Below are 18,584 nucleotides of genomic sequence, written 5' to 3'. Positions count from 1 at the left end.
TATTTTTTCTGTAAAAAATTCCCTCTTTTGATTGTCTGTCAAAGACGCTCTCTAAAGTTCAGCTATGAAAAACTCGTGTAGATTCTATCCATTAAATAATATCTTTAAAAGTCTTCTTTGAGAAGAGTTCCTCTAGAGTTCATTTATAAAGAATATCCTGTTGAGAGGGCTCCCTCTAAAACTCGTATTTGGGAAGACTTCCGGAAGTTTATATCTATGGAAAACATATATGAAAATTTTCCTCTACAGCTCTGTTATGTTTCCATCTAGACTTTGTCTATGAAAGATATACTGTTTAACAGTTCTAAATTCCCCCTAAACCTCGTCCACAAAGTTAAACTTCAGAACTTGTATATGAAAGAAAACAAATCTAAGAAAACTTCTTTAGGGGTTAGTATTTAAAACGTTTTCTCAGTATTTATTTATTTATACTACGCACGACAGACGCCCTCTAGACCTCAGCTATCAAAACTCGTCTAGATTCTGTACATAAAAGGCACCCCTGTATTTCATCTATGAAAGACGCCCTCTTTACCTCGGCTATGAAAAACTTATCTAGATTTAGTCCATAAAATAAAACTAAAATAAACTATTTAATGAAAATACAGCCTCTAGAAGTCATCCATGAAAAGAATTCCTGTATGACTTTCTCTAGAACTCATATTTGGAATGAATTCAGCTAGAACTGTCCTAGATTCTCCCTTAAACGTCGTCTATGAAGAATAAATAGAAATAGTCTATGGAAGATTTCATGCAAAGCATATCGTTGAAAGATTCTATGTACATTTCGTATATGAAAGAATTGTAAATAAAAGGTTCCCTCGCTTTTGTGAAAAAACTCCATCTGTGTTGGATTAAATAAAACTTTTTTTAGATCTCTCCTCTGCAACTAATTTATCAGAGGCTTATTACACTGTGCAACAAAATGGAGCTCGAGGTCTGGGGGGTGGAAAATTCCATTTGGGTGTGAAAGCCCTTGATGAGTATATACAGAACCCCAAAGGGCAGATCCGCCGTGAGTCGAACTTTTGAGTTATGGCGTGATGAATTTTTCACTGGAGACCCTATAAGCCATCAGAAATTAGCGTTATATCTTTGTTCACTGTTGCTTTGCCTTATTTTTGATATGACATGTCTTCAGTCAAATCTAATGAGGAACTTTTTCGTAGAACATTTCGACTTTCTAACTCGCTTCCTTCCATGTCCTTTTCGTCCTTTATTTCAAGAACCGCAATAAAAGTACCAGAAGATGACATTTTTCAGCTTCGACATATTCTGCAAAAATGTCGCTAAGAAAATTTTAGGTACGGCTCTCATTGACAACTAATCAATATTGTCGGGTTTTCATGGTCCTTTTTGCATTTACCCTGTTTTTGTTCAGAAGAAAACTATATTTTGTTTTTCTGTTGGTTGTTGGAATATGTATACAGAATAAACAAAAACACAAATCATAGTTTTTTTCTGAACAAAAACAGGGTAAATGCAAAAAGGACCATGAAAACGCGACAATATCGATTAGTTGTCAATGAGAGCCCTACCTAAAATTTTCTGAGCGACATTTTTGCAGAATATGTAGAAGCGGAAAAATGTCATCTTCTGGTACTTTTATTGCGGTTCTTGAAAAAAGGACGAAAAGGACATGGAAGGAAGCGAGTTAGAAAGTTGAAATGTTCTACGAAAAAGTTTCTCATTAGATTTGACTGAAGACATGTCATATCAAAAATAAGGCAAAGCAACAGCGAACAAAGATAGAACGCTAATTTCTGATGGCTTATAGGGTCTCCAGTGAAAAATTAATCACGCCATAACTCAAAAGTTCGACTCACGGCGGATCTGCCCTTTGGGGTTCTGTATATACTCATCAAGGGCTTTCACCCCCAAAAGGAATTTTCCACCCCCCAAAATTTCGGTTCACAGTGTTATTGCTTTCTTATGAACAAATACTTACTTTGGAGATAGTCTTTGAAAGACTACCTCTAATCCAAACCAAGGCAATGTGTCTCCCGTGAGCGTAAATTTGCTCTCGCTCACCACCAGTTAGAGTCTACACAGGTTGAGAGCTTGAGTAAATTTACGCTCACGGTATACCCATTGCCTTACTCTGCTCTAGACCTCATCTCTCTAGAGATCTTTGAAGGATTCTCTATAGAGGTTCAAAATAAAAAGAACTATCCCAGCGATGTGCATTGTCTCCATCCAGTGTTTGTCGAAGAAAATTTCCTTTAAGGTTAGTCAAAGGCTCCCTCTGTGTTTCATCTATGACATCACACTGTCTACGAAAAACTAGTTTTTTGCTCGTCTATAAAGCCATTATAATATTTGTCTTCAAACCCTTGCAAATGAAGAATTTCGGCTAGAGCTCTTCTGTGAAAGATTCCTTTCTCTAGATCTTTCCTCCGAAGGTATTTTTGCAGAGACTTATTGCAGCTTTCATATGAATACCTCTTGAACACTTGAAAGTCTCCCTCTAGAGCTCTTTGAAGTATAAACAATCTCAGTGTCGTCCAAAATTCTCCCTCTAAAGCTCGTTTAAGAAAATTTCATTTAAGGTTTTTGAAAAGCTTCCTCTGCATTTTATCTATGATAGATCCCCTCTATAGTTCATATTTAGTTCGTCTGTGAAAAACGCCCTCTATTTCTGTCTTTCAACAACTTGTAATCTGCCCGGCGTAATTTATTACACTTACTCGTTTAATAGTTATCCTCAGATATTGTACAATAAGTTATGACAGACTCTATATTTCAAATTATAGCAACATTTATATGAAATATTTTAGTAATAAATATTGCTTTAACTAATGGATTTGGTCTGACCCAAAGAATTAAGAGCTGAAATAATGTGGGTTTCGGCAATACGGTAAACCATACAAAGTGGGTCAGTACTGCTAATATCTCTAATACTCTTCTCCACAGGAATTCTATCTTATAGGATACTAAACCCATAAGAGCTTCCATGTGGTCATATGACGTTCACAGAGTTTTTCTATTTAGAAAATGTGCATCAAAGACTTTGAAATCTATACAGCAGATTCATAGAAACTTAAGGTTACGTTCATAAGCATAATTTTAGGCGAAATATTTAAAACAGAATACATATGCATTGACCTGGAAAGCTACGAACATGGCAAAATGATAATTGAAGTTATAGAACACATTCTACTGCCATCTATATTTACAATATATATTTAAAGTCATCTATATTTCAAATTATAGCAACATCTATAACTCAATTTTCACGAGAAAGATAAATTGTTAAGTATAATTTTGGATTAAGAACTAAAATAATGTGGGTTTTGGTAATTCGGTCAACTGGAATAGGTCCTAATTACTGAACCAAGCATAATGGGTCAGTACTACTAATATCTGCTCTATAATACTCCTCACCGCAGGAATTCTATCTTATAGAACGATTCTCCTAATATAATCTATGGTACTAAGCTCTTAAGAGCTTCCATGTAGTCATATGACCTTCACAGAGTTTTTCTTTTTAGAAAATTTGCATCGAAGGCTTTGAAAATTGAAAAAAAAATATTGAAATTGTACAACACTTCTTACGCCATCTATAGCTCCGATTCCTAGACACAAAAGTTTAGGCTAGATTCATATGCACAATCATAGGCGAAATATTTAAAACAGAATACATATGCATTGACCTGGAAAGCTACGAATATGGCAAAATGATAATTGAAGTTATAGAACACATTCTACTGCCATCTATATTTAAAATATATATTTAAAGCCATATATATTTCAGGTTCCTAGAGAGATAAATTAATAAGACTAATTTTGGAAGTCTTCGAAAATTTCTAATAGATTATTGAAATTGTGCAATATCTTCTAACGCCATCTATATTCGAAATATATAATGACGTCTATACTGCAGTTTCTTAGAGAGATAAATTCATAACCATAATTTTAGGCGAAATATTTAAACGCGTAATAAAAATTCACTGGACTGCAAGTCTGCGAAAATTACCAAGAGCTCATTGAGGTTTTACAATATCTTCTAACGCCATCTATATGGAAAATATATAACACCATCTATAATTCAGATTCCTAGAAAGATGTATTCATAATCACAATTTTAGGCGAAAAATCTAAATAAACCCAGCAAAATGTTCGATGCCAAAGATGCCATTCAATCATGGGTGAAAGTGATCTGGCATGTCATCTTTTTAGCATCTTCATCGATGAATTTTATATGAGCGTGGACCCCAAAAGATGCTATTCATTTTTGGATCCAAAGTATGTCATTTACACTAATGCTTTGACATGTCATTTTCACCAATGCTTTGGCATGTCATTTTCACCAACCCGTTGCAATGACATTATCATTACGAAGAGAGTTTTAACAACGAGGGTTGGGATTTCGAGTCTCCGACAACATCAAGCCTATTGTAAATAATTAATCTTATATATTTAGACAAATGTGTATAAATAAAAACACAAAATGCATCTCTATTGAATCGATGGAATGGATTCAAATGCTCATGAAAAGATCGGATTTTTCATGACTTCCTATGCATGGGTTCAAATGCTGATGAAAAGATCGGATCTTTCACGACTTCCCTTGCATTTGTTCAAATGCTAATGAAAAGATCGGATCTTTGACGACTTCGTTTGAACCAATGCAAAATATGCCATGAAATCACGTCAGCACATGGAACCCCTTCCTTAAAATTTTGCTGGGAAATACTCAATATTTACTGGATTGTGAGGATACGAAAATTACCGAAAGATTATTGAAATAGTACATTATTCTCTAACGCCAACTGTATTGGAAATATGCAACGCCATCTGTACTTCAGGTTTCTAGAGATATAAGTTCATTCTAGAGATATAAGTTCATGAGCATAGTTTTAGGCGAAATATTTAAATTCATAATAAGTGTTTTCTGGAAAAGTGCCAAAACATCATTGAAATTATAAAATATCTTCTAACGTCAACTATGGGAAATATACTTCAGGTTCCTAGATAGGTTCATAAGCATAATTTTAGGCGAAATGATTGAATACATAATAAATACTTGGTTTTTGGCTGGGCCGATGAAATAATGTGGGGGTTTTGAAAATTGAAAATATTGAGTTGAAGATCGCTGTTAATATGACCACAGATGCTTTAGGAGGAGGCTTTTATAGAATAGAAGACCTCAGTAGAAGGCTTCTATAGAATAGAAGACCTCAGTAGGAGGCTTCTATAGAATAGAAGACCTCCGTAGGAGGCTTCTATAGATTCCATAGAATAGAAGACCTCCGTGGGAGGTTTCTATAGAATAGAAGACCTCCGTAGGAGGCTTCTATAGAATAGAAAACCTCCGTAGCAGGCTTCTATAGAATAGAAAACCTCCGTAGCAGGCTTCTATAGAGTAGAAGACATCCGTCGTCTATAGACGACCACCGTGGGAGTATTCTATAGAATAGAAGACCTCCGTAGGAGGCTTCTATAGAATAGAAGACCTCCGTAGGAGGCTTCTATAGAATAGAAGACCTCCGTAGGAGGCTTCTATAGAATAGAAGACCTCCGTAGGAGGCTTCTATAGAATAGAAGACCTCCGTAGGAGGCTTCTATAGAATAGAAGACCTCCGTAGGAGGCTTCTATAGAATAGAAGACCTCCGTAGGAGGCTTCTATAGAATAGAAGACCTCCGTAGGAGGCTTCTATAGAATAGAAGACCTCCGTAGGAGGCTTCTATAGAATAGAAGACCTCCGTAGGAGGCTTCTATAGAATAGAAGACCTCCGTAGGAGGCTTCTATAGAGTAGAAGACATCCGTCGTCTATAGACGACCACCGTGGGAGTATTCTATAGAATAGAAGACCTCCGTAGGAGGCTTCTATAGAATAGAAGACCTCCGTAGGAGGCTTCTATAGAATAGAAGACCTCCGTAGGAGGCTTCTATAGAATAGAAGACCTCCGTAGGAGGCTTCTATAGAATAGAAGACCTCCGTAGGAGGCTTCTATAGAATAGAAGACCTCCGTAGGAGGCTTCTATAGAATAGAAGACCTCCGTAGGAGGCTTCTATAGAATAGAAGACCTCCGTAGGAGGCTTCTATAGAATAGAAGACCTCCGTAGGAGGCTTCTATAGAATAGAAGACCTCCGTAGGAGGCTTCTATAGAATAGAAGACCTCCGTAGGAGGCTTCTATAGAATAGAAGACCTCCGTAGGAGGCTTCTATAGAATAGAAGACCTCCGTAGGAGGCTTCTATAGAATAGAAGACCTCCGTAGGAGGCTTCTATAGAATAGAAGACCTCCGTAGGAGGCTTCTATAGAATAGAAGACCTCCGTAGGAGGCTTCTATAGAATAGAAGACCTCCGTAGGAGGCTTCTATAGAATAGAAGACCTCCGTAGGAGGCTTCTATAGAATAGAAGACCTCCGTAGGAGGCTTCTATAGAATAGAAGACCTCCGTATTCGAAGAAATATTACAATATCCAAGTGTGGACGAACGCAGTATTCGGTTTGAGCTCTCCAGTTACTACATATGGTGCCATATGGGTTTTTACAACTTTCGGGCAATTTTTCTCAAGAAGTATGACCTTGCCCCTGAAAAAACTTTTACTGTCGTTATTGAGGCAGCGAATGCAAGTTGCTTCAACAAAAATCAAAGTGATTCGAGAGTAGGTCTTAAAGTGAATTTACCCAAAATTTTGTGTAGGAGGTACCCGAAGGAGTGGACAAATATTGTCCACATTCGAACCTGTTGTATATCTGGTAGAAATATTAGGATGTGTAAGGTATGGAACAAATCGGTCACTCCCATCAAGAGTTACCATGCGCACAATTTTTCGGAACATTTTCGAACTTTTGTGGGGGAGGTACCTGAAGGAGTGGACCGATATGGCTTATCTTCGAACTTACGAAAGCCAAATTTTGGACCGAATCGGCAGATCCGTTCGAGAGTTATCGTGCGCTCCAGACAGACGGACGGATGGACATGGCTAAATCAACTCCAAATTGTCTGAAACGGATTTCGTCCAAACATACTTGGGGTCTAAAACCGTTATTTCGATGAGGCACATTTTGCCCGTATGAAAGTGTATATACCCTCGTTAGCATAAATGCTGAGTGTATAAAAACTGGAACAATGTCGGCCCACCAGCCTATCAGAAGGCGGCAAAGTTTTTAAAAAAAGCTTCATTCAGCCCCAGTTTTGTTTCAGGGGAAGTGAACATTTTACAACTTTTTTGTGTACGGGAACGAGTTTTCGGTATGTGGTAAAGTGGTGAAAAATGTAAAAACTTTTTAGTTCTGGAACAAAGCTAATGTCTATAATCCTTCAGAAAATCTTACTACGTTTTTCTCTTCCATCTAGTAAGTATACTACTCCGTAGTTTCTGTAATATTGACAGCATCTTCGAACGTCTTCCCCTTAATGTGTTGTTTCTTTTTCTGTTAATGATCTTCTTGAAGAGATTTTGATCTGTTTTCCTGACCCTTAAATTGGTCATATCATTTCTTTTAATATTGAAATTTTCTTGTGCTTTCTTTTCAGACCTTAGTTCCTTCCATACCCTTCAGCTTTGAAGTGGAACGTGTGGTAGCATCAATTGAAGGTTCATTGCTGGCATTGGCTGGACCCAAGGGAATTTGTATTATGGAAATGCCCAGACGTTGGGGTGCCAATGGTCAGTTTATGGATGGAAAATCACGCATCACCTGTCGGTAAGTCTAATATAGAACGTTTTTTTATTTCTCTGTGAAGTTGTGCTAAATCGAAGAATGTTTGCCTTGGAAAAGCAAGGCCAACGAAGTTTCACACACTGACCATTGTGCTACTCGTCGCATTGTTGGTTAAGTAATCCCATCATTTCCTATTAGATAAAGATGATGGAGCATGATGGATTCTTTTTAAATGTTGGTATGAAATGAAACACGAATCCAGTGAAATTCCGGAAACTAAGGGTGCCAGGCATTGCGCTGCTGGTTAAGCAGATCATCAGACACATTCAATATGAAAGTTCGTCCATACTTCCCATTTCATATTTATTTAACTTTTTATCTATGTTGCAATATTATTCAAATGTCTCCTGAATTGCTTCCAAATCAAACTGTCATTAAATCATGACTTGGTAAAAAATAACTCCTGGCGAACATTATTTTGAGACTTATTGTATTAAATTAGAGCTTATGGCCTTATAAAAATGATAAACTGCATAATATTTTGTAGTCGGCGTCATACTTTTTTTTCGGCTACATGGCAGGCAAATGCAAAACAGAACTACAAAGTTTTTCAAAAAGTCATTATTATAATTTTTTGTTGATGTTGTCGTTGTTGGTGGAAGAAGAAGTTTTCTCAGAAGACAACCTGGTGCCCATACCCGAAATAATTTTTTTCTTTGTGAAATGGTAACAGGTTGTATTAAATGCTAAATGCATTTGTCCTTTACCAAAGCGAAAGAGTGATTATTTTTTGCATGAAGTTGTTGTAGCGGAAGTCACCAAAGAATTCCAAAGAAGAAGGAGGCAATTTTTATGCCGATGTTAGCACATCTGTTTTTTATTACTTTTAATTTGCCATTAATAAAGCATTTCGTCGTTGTTCGGCTAAAAAATGTATTGCGGCTGTGGCAAGGTAGTTAGATATTTGCTTAAGCTTATTATTAGACACCTTTGGTTTATGGCCAAAAAACGAGAAGCAACTTCCATTAAACACCAATACTGGAACTTCATTTCGATGTTCATTCAATTGCCACTAATCACCCAAGGAAAAACTTTCTTCATCATTCCGTTCCGTCATGGCCATTAATTATGTATGAAGTGAAATGAGATGCAAATATCTTTGGGAATTAACACGATTTGTGGTTGGGAAATGGATGGAAAGGAGGGGTTGTTTCTTTTTTGGGTTTACTTGGCCACTAATAATGAATCAATGATATTGACAGTTTTATGAGTTCTTATCTCTTTTTGAAGAAGTTACCTAACAAATGTGGGAAGACAAACAGTTGCCGCGGACATAAGTTATTAGCTTAATATTTCAAAATTTTGATATAAATGCAAATCCCAAAATTTCTATGCTATAGAAGACATTCGGAGAGGTGTTTTGTGCAATAGAAGACGTTCCAAGTGGTCTTCTATATGGTAGAGGACATTTATAGTGGTCTTAGATTCAATTGAAGACTTTCTGACGAGTCTTCTTTCAAAGACAAACCCTTTGGAGAGGTCATTTACGCTATAGAAGACCGCCGGAGTTGTCTTCTATGCTATAGATAACATTTCGAGTGTCTTTATATGCAATGTAAACTTCTTCTATTCCATAGAAGACCTTCAAAGTGGTCTTATATGCAAAAGAAGACATTTGGAGAAATAGCCCCTACAAAAGACGACCTTCCATACCAAAAAGACAGGTCTTATATGCTATAGAAAACATTCGGAATGAACTCCTCCTATTAGATCTGAGACATTTGAAGTGATCCTACATTCCACTGACGACAGTCGTAGCCAGAAAGACTATCGTAGTGGCCTTCTATACGACAGAAGAAATTCGGAGTGGTCTTCTTTACAATAGAATACCTTTAAAGTGGTCTTGTATGCAATATAATGCTTTCTGATTAGTCTACTATGCTACAGAAGATCATTCTATACCATAGAACAGATTCGGAGTGCTCATCTACGCGATAGTAGACAATTTGAGTGGGCTTCTATGCAATTGAAGACTTTCCAAGTGATTCTCTAAGCAATTTCAAACTTTCGGAATAATCGTCTATGTAAGTCCATATTTACATTAGTCAAATTTCCTTGCGGCAATTGTCAGTTTGTCGGTGAGAGAGGGTGTTGAGAGGCAAAGGGTTACCATATGCCTCACCTCTCTCTCCATAAAACTGACAATTGCCGCAAGAAAAATTGCCTAATATAAATATGGACTATTATAAGTCTTCCTGAAAACTTTCGGATTGGTCTTTTAAGTAATAGGTGACCTTGGGAGTGGTCTACAATGCGATAGAAGATATTCGGAATGGTGTTTTATGCAATAACAGACTTTCGGTCATATTCCGTGGGTCATCTATGCAATTGAAGATCCCTCTGCGAGTCATATATACCACATAAGTCCCTCCCGCGATACCTCGATTCATCTATAACATAGAAGGCACTTCCGTGGGTCATCTATACCATAGAAGACAATTCCGCCATTGTCATTTTTATCATAGAAAACTCTTTAACGGGTCATCTATAACATATAAGACCCTTCAACGAGTCATATATAACATAGAATACCCCTTCGAGAGTCATCTCTACCATAGAAGAACCTTCGGGTCATTTACACTATAAAAACACTTTCGCGGGTAATCTATCCCATATAAGACCCTTCCGCGGGTCTTGATGAAATAGATGACTCACGGAATGGTCTTTTGCAGGTCACATATTCTATAGAAGACCTTTCCGCGGGTCATCCATTTAATAGAAGACCCTTAAGCTGGTAATGTATTCAATTGAATACCCTTCCTCGGGTCATCTATTCTAAAAAATGCACTTTCGCTGATTATCAATTCGACGCCTCCAAACAATAGTATGCTAAGTCGACTTAGCATGTTTTCAAGTTCTTTACATTTTTACATTTTACGTCCTTTAACTTAAATTCTGTCAAATTTTGGTAATGATCGGTCAATCCGAACAGAAGTTATAAACAAATGTTTACTCAGAATAGTAGTGAAGGTCAAAGAAAACTGTAAACTTTGAGAGCTTCTCCTGCAAAACTCACTTTTCAGACTTAGCATACTATTATTTGGAGGTGTCGAATTGAAGGTTCAATTGAACCCTCCGCGAGTCAGCTATACTATAAAAGTCCCCTCCGCGAGTCATCGATGCTATAGAAGACCCTTTCGCGGGTCATTTATACTATAGGAGACCCTTCCGCGGGTCGACTATACTATAGAAGAACCTTCCGCGGTTCACCTATACTATAGAACACCCTTCAGCGGGTCATCTATACTATAGAAGACCCTTCCGCGGGTCATCTATACTATAGAAGACCCTTCCGCGGGTCATTTAAACTATAGAAGACACTCTCGCGGATCATCTATACTATTGAAGACCCTTCCACGTGTCATCTATTTTATAGAAGCCTCTTCCGCGAGTCATATATTCAATAGAATACCGTTCTACGGTCCATACCAGACCAAAAAATAAAAGTCTCCAAAGGAAGTTTTCTACTTTTTTTAGAAATCTCCTAGGGGAGTCTTCTTAAGAAGTCTCCTGGGGAGGTTGCCTATTCTTTAAAAGTCTTCTAGGGAGGTCTATTTTAGGTAGAAGTCTCCTATCGAGGTGTTCTATTTTTTAGAAGTCTCCTGGGAAGGTCTTCTATTCTTTGGAAGTCTCCTATGAAGTCTCCTATTCCTTAGAAGTCTCGTGCGGTGGTCTTTTATGTCATAAAAGTCTTATACGGAGCTCTTCTATTCTATAAAAGTATTCTACGGATGTCTTCTATACAATAGAGATCTCCTTCGGAGTTCTTCTATACAACAGAAGTCTCCCACGGAGGTCGTCTATACTATAGAAGTATCCTGCGGAGGTCCTCTATACTATTGAAGTCTCCTACGGAGGTCTTCTATACTATAGAATTCTCCTACGGAGGTCTTCTATACTACAGAAGTCTCCAACGGAGGACTTCTATACTATAGAAGTCCACTACGGAGGTCTCCTATTTTATAGAAGTATCCTGCGGAGGTCTTCTATTCTTTAGAAGTCTCCAAGGGAGGTCTTCTATGCTATAGAAGTCTTCTACGAAGGTCTTCTATACTATAGGAGTCTCCTACGGAGGTCTTCTATACTATAGAAGTTTCCTACGGAGGTCTTCTATACTATAGAAGTCTCCTACGGAGGTCTTCTATACTATAGAAGTCTCCTACGGAGGTCCTCTATACTATAGAAGTCTCCTACGGAGGTCTTCTATACTATAGAAGTCTCCTACGGAGGTCTTCTATACTATAAAAGTCTCCTACGGAGGTCTTCTATACTATAGAAGTCTCCTACGGAGGTCTTCTATACTATAGAAGTCTCCTATGGTGGTCTTCTTTTCTTTAGATGTCACGTACGGAGGTCTTTTATTTTATAAAGGTCTTTTACGGAGGTCTTCGATTCTATAAAAGTCTTCTACTATCTTCTAGTCTATAAAGAGCTTCTACGGAGGTCTTCTACTTTATAAAAGTCTCTTACGGAGGTCTTCTGCTTTATAAAAGTCTGCTACGTAGGTCTTCTATTCTTTAGAAGTCTCCAAGGGAGGTGTTCTATGCTATACAGATCTTCTACGGAGTTCTCCTATTCTTTAAAAGCCTCCCAGGGGAGGTTTTTTATTCTGTAGAAGTCTTATACGGAAGTCTTCTATTCTATAAAAGTTTTCTACGGAGGTTTTCTATTTTATAGAAGTTTCCTACGGAGTTCATCTATTTTAAAGAAGTATCCAGCGGAGGTCTCCTATTCCATAGAAGTCTCCTCCAGAGGTTTTCCATGCTATAGAAGTCTCCTACGGAGGTCTTTTGTTCTATAATAGTCTTCTACGGAGGTCTTTTGTTCTATAAAAGTCTTCTACGGAGGTCCTTTATTCTATAGAGTGTCCTACGGTGGTCTTCCATTCTATGTTAGTCTTCTACGAAGATCTTCCATTCTTTAGAAGTATCCTATGGAGGACTTCTATAAAAGTCTCCTACGGAGGTCTTCTATTCTATAGAATTCTCCTATGGAAGGAAGGGGCTTTTATAGTATAGATGACGCGCGTAAGGGTCTTCATAGCATAGATGACCGTCGGTAGGGTCTTCTATAATCTGTCAAATATTTTTAAAAATTAAATTCCAAATATTGCTTGAAAATCATGTCTTAATCAACTTCTTCCTCATAATCTCTTTGAACATCTCCGCCTCCCTCCTCCCCTTTTCAACTGTTGTAGTTTTTGTTGTATGTTTTACTTGACTAAAATTTCGAAATTCCTTTTGCCATATTATGTTGCAAATAGAACAATTCGTTCGCTCGCTCTCTATCTCTGTGCTTCATAAGACCTGAGTGAGGTATCGGTGTAAACCAAACCCCAAGCCAAGCCAGTGATGACAGTAACGGACTTCCTATTCTGTCGCGCATTAAAAAGCCTTTGGAATTTCTTTCATTACCGTCAACGATGTCGGCGATGGCGATGATGACGACAACGAAACAAAATCTTTGATTCCTTTTAATGAATGCCAACTGGAACTGGCAAATGCGGACTCGAACTGAATTTGCAAACATAGACAATCAGCCATATCTGAAAAGAAAGGAAACTGAATGTCCCCGCCCTCGCACACTATTCAGTGGAGCTTCACAAAAGTTTCAAGTGCTTTTCGAAACATTTTTTGTTAGCCAAAAGAAAGAAGGCGAACAACGAAATTGGAACCATTGCAGGGCGAAATATTTAACTCTTTATTATTGTTATTGAGGAACTCGAGAACAACAATTGCATTTTTGTGTTTGAATACAAATGCTGATGATGGTGGTGATGGCGCTCCCTCCCTCCACTCCACCTCCTCCTAATCGTTGATGCCTCCAAGTAGTTCATTTTGCTAATGCTGCAGAATAATAGAATTTTTCGATTGCTCATTTTTTGGAAAAAAGGAAATGCAGGAAAGATGCAAAGCAAGAGGGGACACGTTGGGTAGGAGAAGCTTGTATTGAAGCTATAGCCAGGCAATATTCCATCAAGGATGCAAATTTTTGGCAAATTACAATAGAATTTGTCAAGTCTAATTTTGTTGAAAAACAGCAACAACAAGAGCAAATGAATGAATGAATGAATGATAAATGACAGAAAAAGTTTGTTCGAGAATAAAACCTGGGAATTCAAGTAGAACACCTAAAGCAGATTTTCTATAAATTGAGAGCATTCCTTGCTTTGGAAGTTTCTTTTGCCGATAATCCATAACTAGAACACTGAGTTATTCTGTTTTTCAAACTTTAAAGGATTCACGTAAGCCTTACGTACTACAGATACCCTCACATAGAACAGAAAATGTCATCTGACTATAGGGGGGCCTCCTAACAAAGATTCATCCAACAGAACTCTTCTTCGCAGGTATATTTGCATGACAACTTTTCTCCAACAACTCATAAAAAAATATCTATTTATTAGCCTAAAAGTATGCTAATAAATTTGGATTTCATTTGAGAACTTGTCCCATAATTAAGTTGAATTTCACATATGGATGGCGTTCTAATATATCAGAAGATCAAAGATTTTTAGCAATCCTTGCCCTTACTGAAGTCCTACTGAAAAAAAAACAGCCCAAGAAGTTTACTTTCAAACCACCCCAATAACAAGCTCCACAATTCTTCCATGTTACTGTTTGTTCTTTTTTGTTTGTTTCTCGTCCACTTTGTAATCACGCTGTCGAAAAACTTTATGATTTTTGTCATTTTATGGCATTTGTGGTACTTTTTCGATTTGCATAGCATAACAATTAATGTTGAAACAAACCTCCAACTAACTACTTGAAATACCAAAACAAACTACAAGCCAGTAAGCCCAAAATGTCAAGTGTTATGATTCCAACCCTTCATCTACCTCTTCCTTACCTCCTTTACCTTCTTCTGATATCTATAAAGCCTTGTTGTGTTTTCATATTCTTTAAGTGTTATTTAATTATATTTACGTATATTCCGAAAGGCTGTCATTTTTGCACCTTTCAAGCTCATTAATTTCTGTGGCATTACTGGTTGTCTGCCTGCCTGCCTATTGGTGTCGGAGTGTTATTTGGTAGAATCATCATCATTGTCATCACGCCAACAATTTGTTGTTGACTTAGGTTGATTTTTTTTTTCTTCATAAAAAAAAATTATGGTAATTTTGAGGTAAAAAGACAGCACAAGGTTCAGTAAGACAATTATAATGATATTCAATAAATCTTCTATAGAAAAGATGGAATTCATTCCCACGGAGGTCTCCTACGGAGGTCTTTTATACTATAGAAGTCTCCTACGGAGGTCTTCTATACTATAGAAGTCTCCTACGGAGGTCTTCTATACTATAGAAGTCTCCCACGGAAGTCTTCTATACTATACAAGTCTCCTACGGAGGTCTTCTATACTATAGAAGTCTCCTACGGAGGTCTTCTATACTATAGAAGTCTCCTACGGAGGTCTTCTATACTATAGAAGTCTCCTACGGAGGTCTTCTATACTATAGAAGTCTCCTACGGAGGTCTTCTATACTATAGAAGTCTCCTACGGAGGTCTTCTATACTATAGAAGTCTCCTACGGAGGTCTTCTATACTATAGAAGTCTCCTACGGAGGTCTTCTATACTATAGAAGTCTCCTACGGAGGTCTTCTATACTATAGAAGTCTCCTACGGAGGTCTTCTATACTATAGAAGTCTCCTACGGAGGTCTTCTATACTATAGAAGTCTCCTACGGAGGTCTTCTATACTATAGAAGTCTCCTACGGAGGTCTTCTATACTATAGAAGTCTCCTACGGAGGTCTTCTATACTATAGAAGTCTCCTACGGAGGTCTTCTATACTATAGAAGTCTCCTACGGAGGTCTTCTATACTATAGAAGTCTCCTACGGAGGTCTTCTATACTATAGAAGTCTCCTACGGAGGTCTTCTATACTATAGAAGTCTACTACGGAGGTCTTCTATACTATAGAAGTCTCCTACGGAGGTCTTCTATACTATAGAAGTCTCCTAATGGAGGTCTTCCATTCTATAGAAGTCTCCTAATGGAGGTCTTCCATTCTATAGAAGTCTCCTACGGAGGTCTTCTATACTATAGAAGTCTCCTACTTAGGTCTTCTATACTATAGAAGTCTCCTACAGAGGTCTTCTATACTATAGAAGTCTCCTACGGAGGTCTTCTATACTATAGAAGTCTCCTACAGACGTCTTCTATACTATAGAAGTCTCCTACGGAGGTATTCTATTCTATAGACGTATCCTACGGAGGTATTCTGTTCTATAGAAGTCTCCTACGGAGGTCTTCTATACCATAGAAGTCTCCTACGGAGGTCTTCTATACTATAGAAGTCTCCTACGGAGGTCTTCTATACTATAGAAGTCTCCCACGGAGGTGTTCTATTCTATAGAAGTCTCCTACGGAGGTGTTCTATTCTATAGAAGTCTTCTACAGAGGTCTTCTATTCTATAGAAGTCTCCTACGGAGGTCTTCTATTCTATAGAAGTCTCCTACGGAGGTCTTCTATTCTATAGAAGTCTCCTACGGAGGTCTTCTATTCTATAGAAGTCTCCTACGGAGGTCTTCTATTCTATAGAAGTCTCCTACGGAGGTCTTCTATTCTATAGAAGTCTCCTACGGAGGTCTTCTATTCTATAGAAGTCTCCTACGGAGGTCTTCTATTCTATAGAAGTCTCCTACGGAGGTCTTCTATTCTATAGAAGTCTCCTACGGAGGTCTTCTATTCTATAGAAGTCTCCTACGGAGGTCTTCTATTCTATAGAAGTCTCCTACGGAGGTCTTCTATTCTATAGAAGTCTCCTACGGAGGTCTTCTATTCTATAGAAGTCTCCTACGGAGGTCTTCTATTCTATAGAAGTCTCCTACGGAGGTCTTCTATTCTATAGAAGTCTCCTACGGAGGTCTTCTATTCTATAGAAGTCTCCTACGGAGGTCTTCTATTCTATAGAAGTCTCCTACGGAGGTCTTCTATACTATAGAAGTCTCCTACGGCGGTCTTCTATTACATAGAAGTCTCCTACGGAGGTCTTCTATTCTATAGAAGTCTCCTACGGAGAAGAGGTCTTCTATTCTATAGAAGTCTCCTACGGAGGTCTTCTATTCTATAGAAGTCTCCTACGGAGGTCTTCTATACTATAGAAGTCTCCTACGGAGGTCTTCTATACTATAGAAGTCTCCCACGGAGGTGTTCTATTCTATAGAAGTCTCCTACGGAGGTGTTCTATTCTATAGAAGTCTTCTACAGAGGTCTTCTATTCTATAGAAGTCTCCTACGGAGGTCTTCTATTCTATAGAAGTTTCCTACGGAGGTCTTCTATTCTATAGAAGTCTCCTACGGAGGTCTTCTATTCTATAGAAGTCTCCTACGGAGGTCTTCTATTCTATAGAAGTCTCCTACGGAGGTCTTCTATTCTATAGAAGTCTCCTACGGAGGTCTTCTATTCTATAGAAGTCTCCTACGGAGGTCTTCTATTCTATAGAAGTCTCCTACGGAGGTCTTCTATTCTATAGAAGTCTCCTACGGAGGTCTTCTATTCTATAGAAGTCTCCTACGGAGGTCTTCTATTCTATAGAAGTCTCCTACGGAGGTCTTCTATTCTATAGAAGTCTCCTACGGAGGTCTTCTATTCTATAGAAGTCTCCTACGGAGGTCTTCTATTCTATAGAAGTCTCCTACGGAGGTCTTCTATTCTATAGAAGTCTCCTACGGAGGTCTTCTATACTATAGAAGTCTCCTACGGCGGTCTTCTATTACATAGAAGTCTCCTACGGAGGTCTTCTACTCTATAGAAGTCTCCTACGGAGGTCTTCTATTCTATAGAAGTCTCCTACGGAGGTCTTCTATTCTATAGAAGTCTCCTACGGAGGTCTTCTATTCTATAGAAGTCTCCTACGGAGGTCTTCTATTCTATAGAAGTCTCCTACGGAGGTCTTCTATACTATAGAAGTCTCCTACGGCGGTCTTCTATACTATAGAAGTCTCCTACGGAGGTCTTCTATACTATAGAAGTCTCCTACAGAGGTCTTCTATACTATAGAAGTCTCCTACAGAGGTCTTCTATACTATAGAAGTCTCGTACGGAGGTCTTCTATACTATAGAAGTCTCCTACGGAGGTCTTCTATACTATAGAAGTCTCCTACGGAGGTCTTCTATACTATAGAAGTCTCCTACGGAGGTCTTCTATACTATAGAAGTCTCCTACGGAGGTCTTCTATACTATAGAAGTCTCCTACGGAGGTCTTCTATACTATAGAAGTCTCCTACGGAGGTCTTCTATACTATAGAAGTCTCCTACGGAGGTCTTCTATACTATAGAAGTCTCCTACGGAGGTCTTCTATACTATAGAAGTCTCCTACGGAGGTCTTCTATACTATAGAAGTCTCCTACGGAGGTCTTCTATACTATAGAAGTCTCCACGGAGGTCTTCTATACTATAGAAGTCTCCTACGGAGGTCTTCAATACTATAGAAGTCTCTCCTACGGAGGTCTTCTATTCTGTATAAGTCTCTCCTACGGAAGTCTTTTATTCTATAGAAGCCCCTACGGAGGTCTTCTATACTATAGAAGTCTCCTACGGAGGTCTTCTATACTATAGAAGTCTCCTACGGAGGTCTTCTATACTATAGAAGTCTCCTACGGAGGTCTTCTATACTATAGAAGTCTCCTACGGCGGTCTTCTATACTATAGAAGTCTCCTACGGAGGTCTTCTATACTATAGAAGTCTCCTACGGAGGTCTTCTATACTATAGAAGTCTCGTACGGAGGTCTTCTATACTATAGAAGTCTCGTACGGAGGTCTTCTATACTATAGACGTCTCCTACGGAGGTCCTCTATACAATAGAAGTCTCCTACGGAGGTCTTCTATACTATAAACGTCTCCTATGGTGGTCTTCTATACTACAGAAGTCCCTTACGGAGGTCTTCTA

General features: G+C 38.2%; 1 protein-coding gene across 1 annotated transcript in view; it reads left to right on the top strand.

Annotated features, from left to right (window-relative positions):
- The window catches only part of mbo (Nuclear pore complex protein Nup88), a 150,937-nt gene that overhangs the window by 65,803 nt on the left and 66,550 nt on the right, over nt 1-18,584 (top strand). Inside the window, exon 2 of the mRNA XM_073972157.1 lies at nt 7,496-7,665. Within this exon, the coding sequence (XP_073828258.1) occupies nt 7,496-7,665 (170 nt within the window). The remainder of the gene's footprint in view (nt 1-7,495; nt 7,666-18,584) is intronic.

This window comes from Musca autumnalis, unplaced genomic scaffold, assembly GCF_047663935.1.
Source record: "Musca autumnalis isolate F117 unplaced genomic scaffold, ASM4766393v1 scaffold_3, whole genome shotgun sequence".
In the NCBI taxonomy this organism is placed as follows: Eukaryota; Metazoa; Arthropoda; class Insecta; order Diptera; family Muscidae; genus Musca; species Musca autumnalis.
This window is presented reverse-complemented; position numbering and strand designations above follow the sequence as displayed.